Source organism: Papio anubis, chromosome 4 (assembly GCF_008728515.1).
Source record: "Papio anubis isolate 15944 chromosome 4, Panubis1.0, whole genome shotgun sequence".
NCBI classification, from domain to species: domain Eukaryota; kingdom Metazoa; phylum Chordata; class Mammalia; order Primates; family Cercopithecidae; genus Papio; species Papio anubis.
Window position 1 is genome coordinate 169,122,212 of NC_044979.1, and position 16,386 is coordinate 169,138,597.

The 16,386-nt window shown below is 41.5% G+C and overlaps 3 protein-coding genes across 5 annotated transcripts in view; 1 reads left to right on the plus strand and 2 right to left on the minus strand.

Annotated features, from left to right (window-relative positions):
* The window catches only part of SON (SON DNA binding protein), a gene marked incomplete in the record, with an annotated part of 32,513 nt that extends 32,010 nt beyond the window's left edge, over positions 1-503 (plus strand). The window contains 1 exon segment of the mRNA NM_001169043.1: positions 444-503. Within this exon segment, the coding sequence (NP_001162514.1) occupies positions 444-503 (60 nt within the window).
* Positions 1-13,106, minus strand: part of DONSON (downstream neighbor of SON) — a 29,200-nt gene extending 16,094 nt beyond the window's left edge. Inside the window, exons 1-10 of one of the 2 annotated variants that reach the window (XM_031664849.1) lie at positions 12,211-13,106; positions 11,441-11,521; positions 9,882-10,085; positions 7,911-8,089; positions 6,817-6,995; positions 5,810-5,891; positions 5,593-5,697; positions 4,943-5,141; positions 3,393-3,605; positions 2,333-2,478 (exon numbers count right to left, since the gene is read on the minus strand). In XM_031664849.1, the coding sequence (XP_031520709.1) occupies positions 2,341-2,478; positions 3,393-3,605; positions 4,943-5,141; positions 5,593-5,697; positions 5,810-5,891; positions 6,817-6,995; positions 7,911-8,089; positions 9,882-10,085; positions 11,441-11,521; positions 12,211-12,525 (1,695 nt within the window). In that variant the 5' untranslated portion in view covers positions 12,526-13,106 and the 3' untranslated portion in view covers positions 2,333-2,340. Of the gene's footprint in view, positions 1-2,332; positions 2,479-3,392; positions 3,606-4,942; positions 5,142-5,592; positions 5,698-5,809; positions 5,892-6,816; positions 6,996-7,910; positions 8,090-9,881; positions 10,086-11,440; positions 11,522-12,210 lie in introns of those variants that run through there. The other variant, NM_001168786.1, reaches the window with a different exon arrangement.
* A 123-nt stretch (positions 13,107-13,229) lies between these two features.
* Positions 13,230-16,386, minus strand: part of CRYZL1 (crystallin zeta like 1) — a 53,075-nt gene continuing 49,918 nt past the window's right edge. Inside the window, exons 12-13 of one of the 2 annotated variants that reach the window (XM_021935093.2) lie at positions 15,036-15,081; positions 13,230-13,808 (exon numbers count right to left, since the gene is read on the minus strand). In XM_021935093.2, coding sequence (XP_021790785.1) covers positions 13,709-13,808; positions 15,036-15,081 — 146 coding nt within the window. In that variant the 3' untranslated portion in view covers positions 13,230-13,708. Of the gene's footprint in view, positions 13,809-15,035; positions 15,086-16,386 lie in introns of both variants that reach the window. The other variant, XM_021935094.2, reaches the window with a different exon arrangement.

Below are 16,386 nucleotides of genomic sequence, written 5' to 3' on the forward strand. Positions count from 1 at the left end.
ATTTATTAATGTGATGACTTAGAGGGTGAGGGGTAAACATGACAGGATTAAGGTTCTGTTCATGGGTGGGGGATTTGTATTTGTAGTTAAGTGGTGGGGTTTTTAAACTGAAGGGTGCTTTCATATGACTTGTCAATGTCCTATTTTTAAAAAAATTGGAAAAAAATGGGCAAAATATAGTATACAATTTGTTATTTTCTAGTTGAATGTGGGGAATTAATTTAATACTTTTATCAGTCTTTTTCTCAATTTGGAGACCTGCTTTTAATTTGCAGTCCCTTTTCCCAAATGATTTGCTGCTTCTGGGTTGAGATTATAATTTGACTTACATAGTATGGGTTTTATATTTTTGTAAATTATTTTTCTAGCATTTAGTGAAAAAATACAAAGCTAATAGATATTAAAGTTTGATGCTGTTCTTATTGTATGTTTTTCTTGAATAGGTATTGAGAAATGGAAGCCCTTACCAGCCCAATTGTATGTTTTTCTTGAATAGGTATTGATAAATGGAAGCGCTTACCAGCCCAGCTTTGCCAGCCCTAATAAGAAGCATGCTAAAGCCACAGCAGCTACTGTGGTTCTTCAAGCAATGGGCCTTGTACCAAAGGACCTCATGGCTAATGCCACTTGCTTCAGGAGTGCCTCACGTAGATAGATTGAGGTTTTATAATAATCATTTCAGATAATTTTACTCTGCATCACAATGTATTTCCTCTTTAATGTTGTAAATATTTGGCAATTTAAGACATTGTGTAAAAAGCAATCTGTAAAAACATCTCCAGGCTTTGATTTTTGTACCATGGAAATTGTATTTAACCATACAGGGTTTTGGTATGTTTATATTGTTTACCTTAGTGATGTATTTGTTTAAGTGGCTAACATCCAAACGATTGTTTGAAGGCATCAGAGTAATCTTCAGTGTGGAATGTTAAATAACGCTTTTATACTGTATTTTGTACTATGATGTAACTCCCCTTCCTTATGGCTAGGCTACTGTAACACTTGCCTGTAATCAGTGAAGGGCTGTGCACCTTGTACTATTTCACAATGGGTTCTGCTGGACAGATACTGGGCCAGTGTTATTGAGGTGATCAAGATCTGTTCCACAGGGCTATTGCCACCATCTCCCCTCAAAATTTTGTAGAGGTTCTAAAAAGAAAGTGGTATGTTGTGTGATGATCAGCACTAAGTCCTGCATTCCTGTTAAAGCCACTTGGGTCATAAGAAGGGAGTAAAAAATGAAGTCTGACTAGAATTCTACTATTGCAGAGGCCAAGTACATTTAGTATGGCATTGAGTTGTGATATAGTTTTACTTTGATGTGCATTTTGAATTTCAGCTACACCTAGATAGACGTAAAATGATAATTAAAATGCTGTAACCAACTTATCTAATAAAATTGGCAACCAGCCACTATTTTGTTGACTATGAGAAAGTTAAAGTTTATGTTAATTTTTAGGGTCCGATAGAATATTTCATGTGTATTACAGTGGTATTCATATGCTATGTCTCTAAACTTTATTTTCAAAAGCTTAAGGCCCAAATACAAACTTCTCTGGAATAAACGTGGTGTTTTATTTTCTGGATTATAAAGTGAACAAATACTTAGATACTATTATTTCTTTACCCAATGCTTTTGATTTCTAAGCACTTTTATTTTAAAAATGTGAATTATACAATCCCAACACACACAACACACACACACACACACACACCCCCCCACACCCTATAAGCACATTAAATACTACTTTGCCATGACAGCTCAGTGTGTACTTCACAATTCTTAACACTATTCTATGTGGAATACAAAATGCCTTTTTATCTGAATTAACATGCATTAGAGTTTTAGTATATGTGAAAATAAAGGAATTATAAATCAGTAGGAAAGATATTAAGGTAGAAGCATCACCAATCAGCTAGCTCAGTAGATGTTATCTATATTTATTTTCTACCTTTATGAAACAAGAACCTGCTAACAGTCTTAGGTAAATGGTAAAGTAACATATTTTTGCCCTGATGCCATTAGTCACAATGCCATGAGGTAACTGCTATGTGATTACCCATTTGCAAGGAAACATTAATTCAGTTTCTACTCAATATACAATTAGGTTGTAGGGATACAGATAGCTCATTTGAGTTATCTGAGTTTTTCATCTTTGTATCTAAAAATCTAATCTGAAAATAGTAAAAGCAGAAAACACTGATTTAAAACCTTAGATGCTACTGTAATAAAAGTTATGTTTATAACATGTCAGTATATTCCTTCAACTTCAAGAATCTTGAATTTCCTTGCTAGAAGGCTTTTTTCCTCAAAGATTCCTTTTAGGCTTACTTTGGTGTTCAGGATCTCCAATTATAAATGTAGTCTCTCAGCACCACATTCCGTAAAGATGATTTCCCAAGTAATGGTATTTGACTAAGTTGCTCCAGAGTGTTAGGGTGCAAACCACAGTTAGTAAGCTCCTTATGAACAACCTCCTGTGGAAATGTGTATACAAGTCAGTAAAAAGCACATCAATCTTTAAACACAAAAGAGTTTCAAATAATTACTACGGAGACTGACAAATGTCTCATTCACGTGATTCATCCTATCAACAGAAGTTGATCCTAAGAATTTTTGTAGTGACAAAATCCCAAAACATTAATGGTTATTTTTATAAGTCTAGCCAACTGAGATGCATGAGATAATTTTAAAGGTCTTAATTATTCTAGCTCTAAAAACCTTAAGTATATTCAAAATTAAAGGCAAATATGGTTAAATAAATACCCACAGTGAATCATGTTTCCTTAAACTATAAAGGAATCAGGTACTATTGAGTTTTGGATCCAAGAGGAAATGAAAATAAAAGTTGTACCTTTTTGAAATGCGAAGTTCTTCAGTCACTGTTAAAACTGTATTTGGACTGAGCCCGGGCGCCATGGCTCAAGCCTGTAATCCCAACACTGGGAGGCCGAGGCAGGTGAATCACCTAAAGTCAGGAGTTCAAGACCAGCCTGGCCAATATGGTGAAACCCTGTCTCTAATAAAGATACAAAATATAGCCGGATATGGTGGCACATGCCTGTAATCCCAGCTACTTGGGAGGCTGAGGCAGAATTGTTTGCACCCAGGAGGCTGAGGTTGCAGCGAGCCAAGATCGCGCAGCTGCACTCCACCTGGGCAACAGCAAGATATCGTCTCAAAAAAAAAAAAAAAAAAAGAAAATTGTACTTGGACTGAATTCATGAAAGCTACCTCACAAAAACTTATAGACATTATTCTTTTCTCTAGTAATTCATAATTAAGTAACAGTTTAATTACTTGAAACACAAAAGTGACTCAGCATAAATGACTCACTTCCCTCCAGCTAGTTAAACAACTAAAACAGTCTGCTCGTAGGTGTCTTTCTTACCATATCAAGTAGTTTGTCCACTGGCAGGCAGATGTTAAATACAGCAGTTGGCTCGTGTGGATATAGTACTGCAGAGAAAGACCCACTCTGTGAAGATTTGAGCAGCATGGTCAGTGAATGCAGAGAATGAGGCATGATAGGACCTGTAATCTCCAAACTAAACTGGTCTCTGTATCCAGAAAGAGCTTGTGTCTTCACATTTACACTTCGTGCCTTTATGAAAATTTAAAGAAAAGGAAAATTATGATCATCTCTCAACCTTTTGTCTAGCCAAAAATATGTTCAATATATTTCCATTTGGGGTTTCCTCTCTTTAACAATTATGGAACAAAACTATTTCCCAAGACATCAAAACAATGTTACGTGAGTACAAATACTTAGTAAATTTTCAGCATCCTCTCCATATTATGAGATTTTCAGGTGATGTATATTCCAGAGAATACCACTTTTTCATATGGTATTTTGTCTGATTTAATAACACATTGTCAATGCAGACTATTGGAAAAACAAAAATTTAAAGTTTAAATTTATTATGATTATAATCCCAGCACTTTGGGAGGCCAAAGTGGGAAGATCACTTGAGGTCAGGAGTTCAAGACCAGCCTGGCCAACATGGTGAAACCTTGTCTCTATTAAAAATACAAAAAAATTAGCCAGGCATGGATGGTGGTGTGAGCCTATAGTCCCAGCTACTTGGGAAGCTGAGGCAGAAGAATTGCTTGAGCCCGGTAGGCAGAGTTTGCAGTGAGCCAAGATCAAGCCACTGCCCTCCAGCCTGGGTGACAGCAAGACTGTCTCTAAATGAATGAGTGAATGAATGAATGAATGAATGCAGGGCGGCCAGGTGCAGCAGCTCATGCCTGTAATCCCAGTACTTTGGGAAGCCAAGGGAAGATCATGAGGTCAGGAGTTCAAGACCAGCCTGACCAATATGGTGAAAACCTGTCTCTACTAAAAATGCAAAAAAAAAAAAAAAAAAAATTAGCCAGGCGTGGTGGTGCACACTTGTAATCACAGCTACTCAGGAGGCTGAGGCAGGAGAATCGCTTGAACCTAGGAGTCGGAGGTTGCAGTAAGCTGAGATCGCACCACTGCACTCCAGCAGGTGACAGAGTGAGACACTCTCTTAAAACAAACAAACAAGAAAAAACAAAACAAAAAAAATAGCTAGGGTTGGTAGTGTGTGCTTGTAATCCCAGCCACTCAAGAGGCTGAGGCACAGCACAAGAATCACTTGAACCCGGGAGGCAGGGGTTGTACTGAGTTGAGATCATGCCACTGCACTCCATCCAGCCTGAGCAGCAGCGCAAGACTCTGTCTCAAAAAGAAAATAAAAAGGATTTCATATAATTTACATATTTCCACATAATTTCTTTGATGTAACTGTCTTATAAATTTTTTTTTTTTAATGGGAGGAAAGCAAAAGGAAAATATGTACCAAGTAAAAATGCTGCGAGGTTTTTTTTTTGTTTTTTTAAATCAAGAATTTATCCTATCAAACAAAGTAAAGTACTTTGTATTAACAGCTAGGTTATGGAGATTTTTATTACCTTAAGTATTTGCATTGTGGCACCTCGGAAAGCAACAGGGGACAAGAGGGTTGGAGGAAGTCCTGCCTGTGGACCTGAGGTAGCAACTAAACTCTTACAGTTAATCAAAAAATTGAGCAATGTAAAGGTGTTGATTCCTTTTACCAACACAACAGACTCAGGTCTGTGATCCATCTGTACTTCATGTTTCTCTTTACGACTGAAGATGACAATCAAGGAAATTGCAAAAGCAAATCTCACCTAATGTGTAAAGCAGTTATCTTGATTCTGAATCACCCAAGACTCCTTTTCACCACAAAGAAATGGAAATCCTCTTGCTACCTCTCTTTACCGAATCATAAGGCATATGTTTCAATCAAAATGTTAACAATCTGAATTTGCTACAAACTGACACCTGAACCTAATTTCTTCTCTAGTCAAAACACACCTATTCTCCCACAAAGAATCACAATTGAACGTTTTGATTAAAAAAGGTTTAACAGTTCACCATTTATTACTTAGGGGCTTATTTAATGTTACAATGGACAATTAGTTTTAATATGATCTGAAGATAATTCAAGATTATAGTCATATAAAACTGCCAATGTTAAACTTCTCACTAACGTCATTCAATGAAAATTAATTCTAATTAACAGCAACTGAAAGGATACAGCTTGATAGAAAGTATGTCTGGCTTTTTAATTTTATCTTGCACACCCATCTCTTCCAGCCAGGAAAAACTTTCCTCTTCGTCCTCATCACTGATGGCTTGCTCCCTAGGAAATTGCTACAGTTAGAGTCCCTATTTCTCAAAGCTGCTCTTGTACAAATCTATTTCATGAGTCCGTAAGTCAGTGGATGACATAAAAAGTTATTTTAATCACATACTCCCCATATCCCAAGCTTGTTCCAGATGCTGTCTCCTTCTTATAGCCACTTTCTTTTATTAAAGGCAGAGAAAATTCAATACCTACATGAGGAAAAAAAAATGTAACTGAGTTTTCATGTAAAGTATTTAACAGGCAAGCTGCACTTTTAGAGTGTAAAAAATTTGAAATGTTGGTTTTTATAAATGATTTATTAAGGCAGTAGAGTTTTCAAGCTTTCTTCACAAACCTACATACATGCATAAAACATATCTCCTTGAAAGAGGTTCCGGAGACAACACATACATGTGACACTCTTTTGTCAGTTACACTGTATCCCAGTTCACTTTTTGAAAAAGCACTGATTGGGCCCATTAGACAGATTTTATGACCCACTAATGGGTTTCCTCAGTTTGAAAATTATGTTATTAAAAGGGTAAATGGTACTACATAAGAATTTGTAGAAGAGTATATTCAGATGGTGACTATCTGGCCCAATATGTGTTTTATTTTAGAGATCAGAGAAGGGAACACTATGTGGAAGGAACAGTTTAAATCAGGGGTCCCTAACCCGTGGGCTGTGGACTGGTACCGTATGGCCTGTTAGAAACCGGGCCGCACAGCAGGAGGTGAGCGACTGGTGAGTGAACATTACTGCCTGAGCTCCACCTCCCTGTCACATCAGTGGTCGCATTAGATTCTCATAGGGGCACGAATCCTATTGTGAACTGCACATGTGAGGCATCTAGGTTGTGCCCTCCTTATAAGAATGATGATCTGATGTGTAACAGCTTCATCCCGAAACCATCCTCCCCACCGTCCTTGAAACTGATCCCTAGTGCCAAAAAGTTTGGGGACTGCTGGATTAAATAATTGTGGGGGAGGAAAAAAAAACCTAGAAATAAAGAAATAATATATTTCTTAATGTTGCTAATTAACTGGTAAAAGGCATTTTAAATTCAAATACTTTTAGGCTAAAACAAGTTTACTATATAGTATAGTATTCTCACTTTAAACCTAAACTTTTACCTTCATTTCTCATAGCTTCTCTTAAACCTCGAGTTGTAGGAGATATGAGAGCTGTGATTAAGTCACTTCCAGCTAATCCTGCTGCTCGGAAGAGGACAGTAAACTGATAGGTACAAACGTAGAAATAGGGGCAAAGTTTTGTCTTCAGCAAATTATATAGAGAAGTAAAGCTCACGGACCTATGAAGTAAAAACATTTTCTTTAGGTATTATTAAACATTTAATGCAATGTTTATAATTCTGTATAATTCAGTTTGATACCTGGTTTAAAATACAGCACAAATATTTTAGATAATGGTTTGAATTTTTGTGGTTATGTATGACTTAGCTTTAAAGGACTGAAATTGGTTATGAGGACTCGCTGATGACTTCTCAATACTTTAACAGTGTATACCACTTAAACACTTACTTTGTCTTTAAACAAAACTTAATTGAGAATTGCTTGCTGACTTTCTCTGAGCTGCTGATAAAAAAGTAGAGACTGACAAGAAGTAGCATTAAAGAATTAGGGGTGTGTGTGTATTTTTTTTTTTTTTTTTTTTTTTGCGACAGAGTTTCGCTCTGTCACCCAGGCTGGCAGTGGGGCGATCTGGAGTGCAGTGGCGTGATCTCAGCTCACTGCAAGCTCCGCTTCCCGGGTTCATGCCATTGTCCTGCCTCAGCCTCCTGAGTAGCTGGGACTACAGGCGCCTGCCACCATGCCCGGCTAATTTTTTTTGTATTTTTAGTAGAGACGGGGTTTCACCGTGTTAGCCAGGATGGTCTCAATCTCCTGACCTCATGATCTGCCCGCCTCGGCCTCCTCAAGTGTTGGGATTACAGGCGTGAGCCACCGCGCCCGGCCTGTCGGTCTGTATATATTTAACCAACACTTACATATATTCTACCACAATTGGGTAAAGAATGAATAACAGCTAAAAAACAACAACAAAAAAGTAAACAGTTTACGTGTTGGTTATTAACAGGTTCAGATAAAATTCACAAGGATCTAGATACCCTTCTGCCATTAACGTATCCAGTCACAAATATGATAGAGAATACTGCTAAAATAAAAATTCACTATTGAATTACACAAATTTTTCTTACTAATCTTACCAGTCACTCATTAAAACATGCTGCAGGGTTGCATCATTTGACCAAGGACTTGTCTTTCCAGCCATTTTTCTATCAGCTCCAATACGAGGGAACAGTGGTAGCCAAGACAAAGCAGGGTGGAGCCAATAGATAAGGCTCTGCTGGAAGGCACAACGGAGCTCAGTGGAGAGTTTGGGATCCTAAATCCAAAGGGGACAGTGGAGAGTTTTTGCCCATTGAGAAATACAGAATTTTTTTGAAGATAATACATACCAAACACTTAGGTCTAAGAATCTTTACTGCTTTCTATAGGAAAGCATTAATAACTGTTATAGGAATGAAAACACAATTTATCCTTATTTGGGCCAGATGTAATGTTAAACCACAGTATCAGAACATTTAAACATAGATGGGAACATCTGCCTGTTTCTACCATTCTTAAGGACAATTCACTACCTTTTTTTTTTTTTTTTTTTTTTGAGACGGAGTCTCGCTCTGTCGCCCAGGCTGGAGTGCAGTGGCCAGATCTCAGCTCACTGCAAGCTCCGCCTCCCGGGTTCCCGCCATTCTCCTGCCTCAGCCTCCCGAGTAGCTGGGACCACAGGCGCCGCCACCTCGCCCGGCTAATTTTTTGTGTTTTTAGTAGAGACGGGGTTTCGCCGTGTTAGCCAGGATGGTCTCGATCTCCTGACCTTGTGATCCGCCCGCCTCGGCCTCCCAAAGTGCTGGGATTACAGGCTTGAGCCACCGCGCCCGGCCAATTCACTACCTTTTTTATCATGAGGAATAGGGGTGGACATGTGCGTATAGGTAACACTATGTCTCAGCTCTGTCGCCCAGATGCTGGAGTGCAGTGGCCGGATCTCGGCTCACTGCAAGCTCCGCCTCCCGGGTTCACGCCATTCTCCTGCCTCAGCCTCCCAAGTAGCTGGGACTACAGGCGCCCGCCACCACGCCTGGCTAGTTTTTTTTTTTTTTGTATCTTTTAGTAGAGACGGGGTTTCATCGTGTTAGCCAGGATGGTCTCGATCTCCTGACCTCGTGATCCGCCCGTCTCGGCCTCCCAAAGTGCTGGGATTACAGGCTTGAGCCACCGCGCCCGGCCCAAAATGCTGTTTTAAAAGTAGCCAGTAAACACTGATATGGCAAATCACAAATCATCCTAATCTATTTATTGAAACGATGTATAATATACCAAGATCTCTTTCAGGGTAATCCTTTTTTAACCTAGTTTGAGACTTCAAAAAAAATTTTTTAAGATACAGTCTCACTCTGTCACTGAGGCTAGAGTACAGTGGCGCAATCACAGCTCACTGCAGCCCTGACCTCCTGGGCTTAAACAATCCTCCCATCTCAGCCTCCCAAGTCGCTGGGACTATAGGCACCCACCACCATTCTCAGCTATTTTTTTTTTTTTGTAGAGACGGGGTCTCACTACATTGCTCAGGCTGGTCTCAAGCAATCCTCCCACCTCAGCCTCCCAAAGTGCTGAGATTACAGGCATGGGCTATTGTGCCCAGCCTCCCAGTTTTGAGTTGACGCTTTAAAACAATCAAAATGTATTTCGCTAAAACTATTCTAGAACTCACAAACTCCCCAAAATTTATAAAATTTTCCTTATACAGGTAAGAAAATCAGTAAATCCATCAGCCCTTGCAATCCCACTCAATTGCTTTTCACTTCTTTCTTTGTATTTTCTTTCTCAAAAAGCCTTAGAGAAAAATAATTTAACAATTCTTGCCTGCAACACTGATTAATTTGCAGTACAAGTCTCTAAATTTATGAGCAATTACTCAATCTGACTTAAAAAAAAAAAAAGGCATGAAAGCACCATAAGCACCATTTGGGAAAGACAAAATTTCCTAAGTCTTTGTATCTTTAAATTTCCAAAGAAAAACTTAATGGAAGGTAGTATCTCTGCTATTTTGCAAAGGAGATCATTTCACACTTAATTTGTTACTTTAACACATAACTATTTTATTTCAGAGTTACCTGTATACTTTTAGGCAAAGTAACTTCTGTTGCCCTACAATGCTGGACAAGACCTTGAGCTTCTTCCTGTGCTTTCAAATGATCTGCCCAGGTAAAGGGTTGAGAAGAGGTGAAAAGGAGTCGGGTTTTAATACTCCAGTCCACAGGTAACTCAGTATTTTCTGAGGACGGAATATCAGACTCGGAGAACGATACATGCGAAGTCTTTAGAAAACAAAGAATGCAAAAAATTAGTCGAGTATTAAGAAAAAAACCTTCAACCTAAAGATTTTATCAGCTAACATACTCATGATCACTGAAAAGTAAAAATCATATAAACTGTATAATAAATAATATGAAAAATATATTACACACTGTAAAAAAAAGTCTGAAAGGAGTCACACTAAACTTTTAACCGTGGTTATCTGTGGGAAGAGGGAATTTGTTGTTGTTGGGGGTAGGGGTTGTGGACGGGCAGATTTCACTTTTTAGTTTTTACAGTTCTTCATGGTAGTATAGATGTCTGTATTGAAGTAGAAATATTCCAAGTGTTTAAACATTTTGGATCTTTTAAGCCTCTGAAACTCTGCATCCAGGGCTAACAAAGCCCATATTTAAGAAACATTTTCTGACTTCATGTATTTCCCCTCAATCTGTCTGCTGTCCTTTCATGTCAACATTCTCCACGATACAAGAATTTTTTTTTTTTTTTAAATTGAGACAGAGTCTCCCTCTGTCGCCTAGGCTGGAGTGAAGTGGTGTGATCTCGGCTCAGTGCCAACCTCTACCGCCTGGGTTCAACCGACTATCATGCCTCGGCCTCCCCAGTAGCTGGGACTACAGGCATGCGCCACCACGACTGGCTAGTTTTTTTGTATTTTCAGTCGAGGCGGGGTTTCGCCATGTTGGCCAGGCTGTTCTCAAACTCCTGACCTCAGGTGATCCGCCTGCCTCAGCCTCTCAAAGAGTTGGGATTACAGGCATGAACCACCATGCCCGGCCAAGGATTCTTTTATATCACAATAAAATATCAGAGAAGGGGGAACTATCTTTGATAGACCATAAGAAGGTCACTTATTTACAAGAGAAACTGGGTCTTGGAGAACTCTTCTAGCCTGTTCCCATTAGGACAAATCGCATTTATCAAACTACACAGCACAACAGTAGCGCCTGGGGAATGGAAACGTGTGTGTATGTTAGCGCAGGGGAGCAACGAGGTTCAGTGCTATGCAACAACCTGTGGAGGTGGGCCAGGAGGGCTGGCTCTGAGTGATGAGCTGGAGAAGTCAACTGCCCAAAGAAGAGTATTAAAAACTGTTAGAGGGTAAAAGACAACCCCCATGTCTATTAGGCCTATTTTAGCACTGGCTATCTTTACAGTCATCATTACTGTATCAAACCAACTCCTTTACCTTGGCTGATGTCGTATTTTCACCCCTGATCAAGCCTCTCTGTAAAACTACTTTCCAAGCAAAATGCTTCTGAGAAGTATAAATGTAGTTTTAAAAATTGGCTCAAATCCTAGCTAGGAAAAAAAGTTTATACAAATACACATTCTAATGATATTTAAAAAGTATTACCTGGGGTAATTCAGTAACAGTTGTTCTTTCAGGGAACTTCTCTTCCCATAGCAAATCATTTTCTTGATTAGAATCTAAAAACTGAGGTTAAAAATATTGTCCTTTAAATTTTAAAGGATGCTGAAGTTTGCATTAAGTATGTACAGAGCCTCACCTGGCATACACGCTTCTCAATAAATCCAAGTGCACCCAAATTCAGACACACCCCATCCAATCTATGAGTTTCAACACTTCAGTTTTGTGCCTGAACTTTAGTATCAAAATTGAGGGGAACAAGGACCGGTGTTTCCAACAGAAAGATCCAAAAGGCTTTGGATAGGACAAATGCTAGGGAATTCTGACCCCACGAATCCTCAACATTCCCCCATCCCCACAATAATTTGGAGTGCGTGAGAGAAGGGAGGCCCTGAATCACGGGGGAAGCAGGGTTTGTCACCTGCCCCATCGAACAGCGTCCTTGCAAGATGGGGGTCTCAGGGTTTTTCGAGCTCTCTTCTAAGTCACCTTTAAGTCCTCCAAGGGGCCCCTCACTTTCCTCGGGAATGCGTCCCGTGAGTACAGCCCGCAGCGGGACAGCCGGAGGCGCGCTCTTCCCGCAAATCCGGCCTTGCCAGAGCCGCGGCTCCCAGCGCGGGGCACCCTAAAGCCACGGGCGGCCGAAGTCTTCGCGCCCATTTCCTTGCCTCCAACGCGAGGACTTTCCACCCCCGATTCACAGCTGGCTCAAACCATGACAGAGCCCCTTGGCGGCCAGGCTACAAGACACTCACCGGGCCCGGCGCCTCCGGCTGCTCGCGGGCCAGCCCGTCGGGGGGCTCCGCGGCGACCCGCGGTCGGTTGTCCAGGCGGGCGAAAGGGTTCCTCCGGGCAGCGGCCGGGCCGCCGCCACCGCCTCTGCCCCCCGCGGCAGGGAAAGGGCGAAGGTGCAGCCCTGCCGCCAGGGCGGCTCGGCGGGCCGCCGGCTCCGGCAGCTCACGGGGCGGGGAGGCGGCAGCTCCACGGCTCCGGGCCCTTTTCCGTCGGAGCCGCACTACCTCGGGCGGCTTTCGGAAGCTCGGTGAGTAGCAGGGAACCGATAGGGCCATGACGCGAGAAGGCTGAGGACGGCTGGCCGCCCCGCAGAGCCTTCCCGCGCTCGCCGGGCCCGCCCCCGACGTGGCGCCGCGCCTCGCTCCAGTCCCCGAAGCGGCCCCGCCCCGCCCCCGCCGGTTCCTAGCGGAGCATGCGCAGCGGGCAGCCCGCGAGACCCAGCCCACGGCCGCGATCCCCGGAGGCCGTCAACGCCCACTGTCCTAGCGGTGACCCTGCCCTGGCGCTTCTGCCGGGTCCTCGACAGGAGTCCAATCTCCAGGTTCAGCGACGCTTCTGGAAAGCGTGCGATCCAGGGCGCTGATGTGCACTACCCTGTGGGGCACCGAAATAGCTGAACGCTATTTAAGCCCGCAGCAGGGATGTGATCAGCCCAGGGTTTGGCGCCTGGATGAAAAGGAAACAAACTTGAGCTGCGGCCATGGGCTGCTGCTTCCACAAACTTGAGAGAGGGCAGTGGCTGCTGCTCTCAATAGGCAAGGAGAGGGGACTAGGCCACCTTCCTCAACCCCCAAATAGAGAACTCAGATAAGACGTCAGCACGCTTCCTATGCCAGCGCAGCCTCCCGACAACCTCCCTTCCCCGTTCCCAGTGCCTGGTCATCTCAGCCTTCCAGGCAGCGGCCACTGGCAAGTTAATGAGATCCTCTTCTTTGATCCTGGGGAAAGCCGGAGTGAATGAATAGTTGAAAACACAAAATTTAAGTGCCTATGGGCTAGGTCCTTTAAGACTTCAAAATATACTCAAATGCTTAAATGATGACAGCAAAGACTTAAGGAAGGTGTTGAGAACGGAGTTGACAGAAAATTAATACGTTACTTTGATAGCTTAGCAAAGGCCTGCAACAGCTTTATCAATAGAGTAGTGTGGCTTTTGCTGAAAGCAGTTTTCTTCATGGAAGGAATTTTATAGCAGGGGCAAAATATATAGAAACAATGAAAAGGCCTTTAGAAAATTCCCTTAAGATGTTAATTATAGAATTATCTTGATCATTTGCACAAGAATTTTTCAAACACTTTTCAAATGTGTCAACTGAGCATCTTGTCTTAGCAGGGAAACGTGCTTAAAAATGCAACTTGCTTTTCTCTTCCTTGGTTTTTCTCAACAATTTCCAAATAAAATTTTGGCTTCAAATACTGGAATACGTTCATCCGATTGAAGTCTGAGAAAGAAGAAAATTAAAATTGAACAACTTGCTTTTTTCTTCCTTGATGTTTCTGAACAACTTCCATGGAAACTTTTGCCTCATACAGTGGAATGGGTTCATCCAACTGAGGTCTGAGAAGGAATGAAATTAGAAATGTCAGGTCAAGTTAAAGTAGAACAAATGGGGTGGTATATGACAAATGCTAGTGCTCAAATCTATTACTTTATTAATTTTTTGAGACAGACTCTGGCTCTGTTGCCCAGGCTGGAGTGCAGTGGCACGATCTCAGCTCACTGCAACCTCTGCCTCCCAGGTTCAAGCGATTCTCATACTTCAGCCTCCTTAGTAGCTGGGATTACAGGTATGCACCATCAAGCCTGGCTAATTTTTGTATTTTTAGTAGAGATGGGTTTCACCATGTTGGCCAGGCTGGTCTTGAACTCCTGGCCTCAAGTGATCCGCCTACCTCAGCCTCCCAAAGTGCTGGGATTACAGGCATGAGCCACTGCACCCAGCCTCAAATCTATTACTTTAAGTAATTCAAACAAATTTGCCCATTAGTGTTTCCAATGTTAAAAGTGGTTAAGTTTTGAAGGAAAAAAAATTATCTTCTTTATTTACTACCTCTTTTTTTTTGAGATAGAGTTTCTCTCGTTGCCCAGGCTGGAGTGCAAAGGTGAGATCTTGGCTCACTGCAACCTCCACCTCCCAGGTTCAAGCAATTCTCCTGTCCCAGCCTCCCCAGTAGCTGGAATTATGGGTGCTTGCCACCAGGCTCAGCTAATTTTTGTATTTTTAGTAGAGACAGGGTTTTGCCATGTTGGCCAGGCTGGTCTCGAACTCCTGACCTCAGGTGATCCACCCGCTTCAGCCTCCCAAAGTGCTGAGATTACAGGGGTGAGCCACTGCGCCCGGCCTACTCCCTCTTTTATAAGTGATAAACATTCAACTTTAAACAAATATACCATGGTTTTCTCTCCTTCAAGCTATTGGTTATTTCAAGTTGCTTTGGGAGGGATGATGAGGAAAAGCAAAGGGTGAGGTACACTATATAATGAAGTGAGGAAAACTCACAAGCCACTTCTATTTCTGGGAGTACCTACTGGTGTGCCACCAGATATACTTTGATAAATATTAAAGAGCAGCTATTTATCTAAATGAAATATAAGGTCAGTGCAAAAGTTATTACAGTTTCTGCCACTACTTTCAATGGCAAAAACCACAATTATGTTTGCACCAACCTAATAATAAAATATGGAGGCAACAGGCACATGGCGAGAGCTAAAACAAAAGTGGGACTGCCTGCCTTAGCTCCTTGAAAATAGAAAAACAACAATGATTTGGTTACTTTAGCGTACCTGAAAACACCAGTTGATAACTTCTCCATCACATCCTTTAAGATACGTAGCTGGAAGGATTGTTAAGGTGGCAATGTAAAGGAGAATTAAATAAAACCATTCAATAAACAGAGGATGCCAGGCAGATCACTCTATTGTTTCAAGTTTTGTACTCTCAGAGATTCAACATGTTAAGTTAGAGAAATTCTGGAGGACGTCAAGTTTAGCTCTACAGCAGGGAAGTGATTTGAGAGTTGGTGGTGTAACAGAGCCTAAATTTCCAAGAACAAGTGACAAGAGCAGCAACTCAAGCCTGGTGCTTATCCTAAGTGCTCACCACTATTATCTCAATGGATGGGAATGAAATAGTGTCTAGTTTTCATTTCTATATTACATATGGCATTTTAAGTTAAAAACAATTTTAGCACTTACATATCTTACTTTAGATGTACATTTGTTGACCAGGCTGTTTGGTAATAGGCTCAAAATTTGTTTGCAGAAGCCAGTAAACTTTGTGTGTGTGTGATATACAGTCATTCCTCAGCATCCATGAAGGATTGGTTCCAGGACCCCCATGAAGACCAAAATCTCCAGATACTCAAGTCCTTTACAGAAAATAGCGCAGCAGGTTGGAAAACAAGGCTCTCTATAAAAAATTAAAAAATTAGCCAGGCATGGTGGCATGTGCCTGTTGCCCCAGCTACTGGGGAGGCTGAGGCAGGAGGATCCCTTCAGCACATGGGTTTGAGGTTACAGTGAGCTGGAATGAGCACTGCACTCCAGCCAGGGCAACAAGCAAGACCCTGTCTCAAAAAAAAAAAAAAAAAAGGCATATTTGCGTATAATCGAGGCACAGCTGCATTATACATTAAGTCATCTCTATGTTACTTATAATACCTAATGCAATGTAAATACTATGTAGGTAGTGGTTATACTTTTTTTTTTAAATTGTTGTATTATTACTTTTTCAGAGTTTTTTGTTTTTTTTTTTTTTTTGAAACAGGGTCTCCCTCTGTGGCCCAGGCTAGAGGGCATGATCATGCTCACTGCAGCATTAACCTCTCAGGCTCTAATGATCCTCAGCCTCCCAAGTAGCTAGGACCACAGCGATTCACTGCCACACCAGGTTAATTTATTTTATTTTATTTTTTTGTATAGACAGGGTCTCCCTATGTTGCCTGGACTGGTCTCGAACTCCTGAGATGAAGCCGTCCTCCTGCCTCAGCCTCCCAAAGTGTTGGGATTACAGGCATGAGCCACTGCCCCCGGTCTCCAAATATTTTTGATCTTTGATTTGTTGAATCCCTGGATGTGGAACCCTCAGATACAGGGGGCTGTATGTCACTAAGAGAATCAGAAAATGATGTAAAAA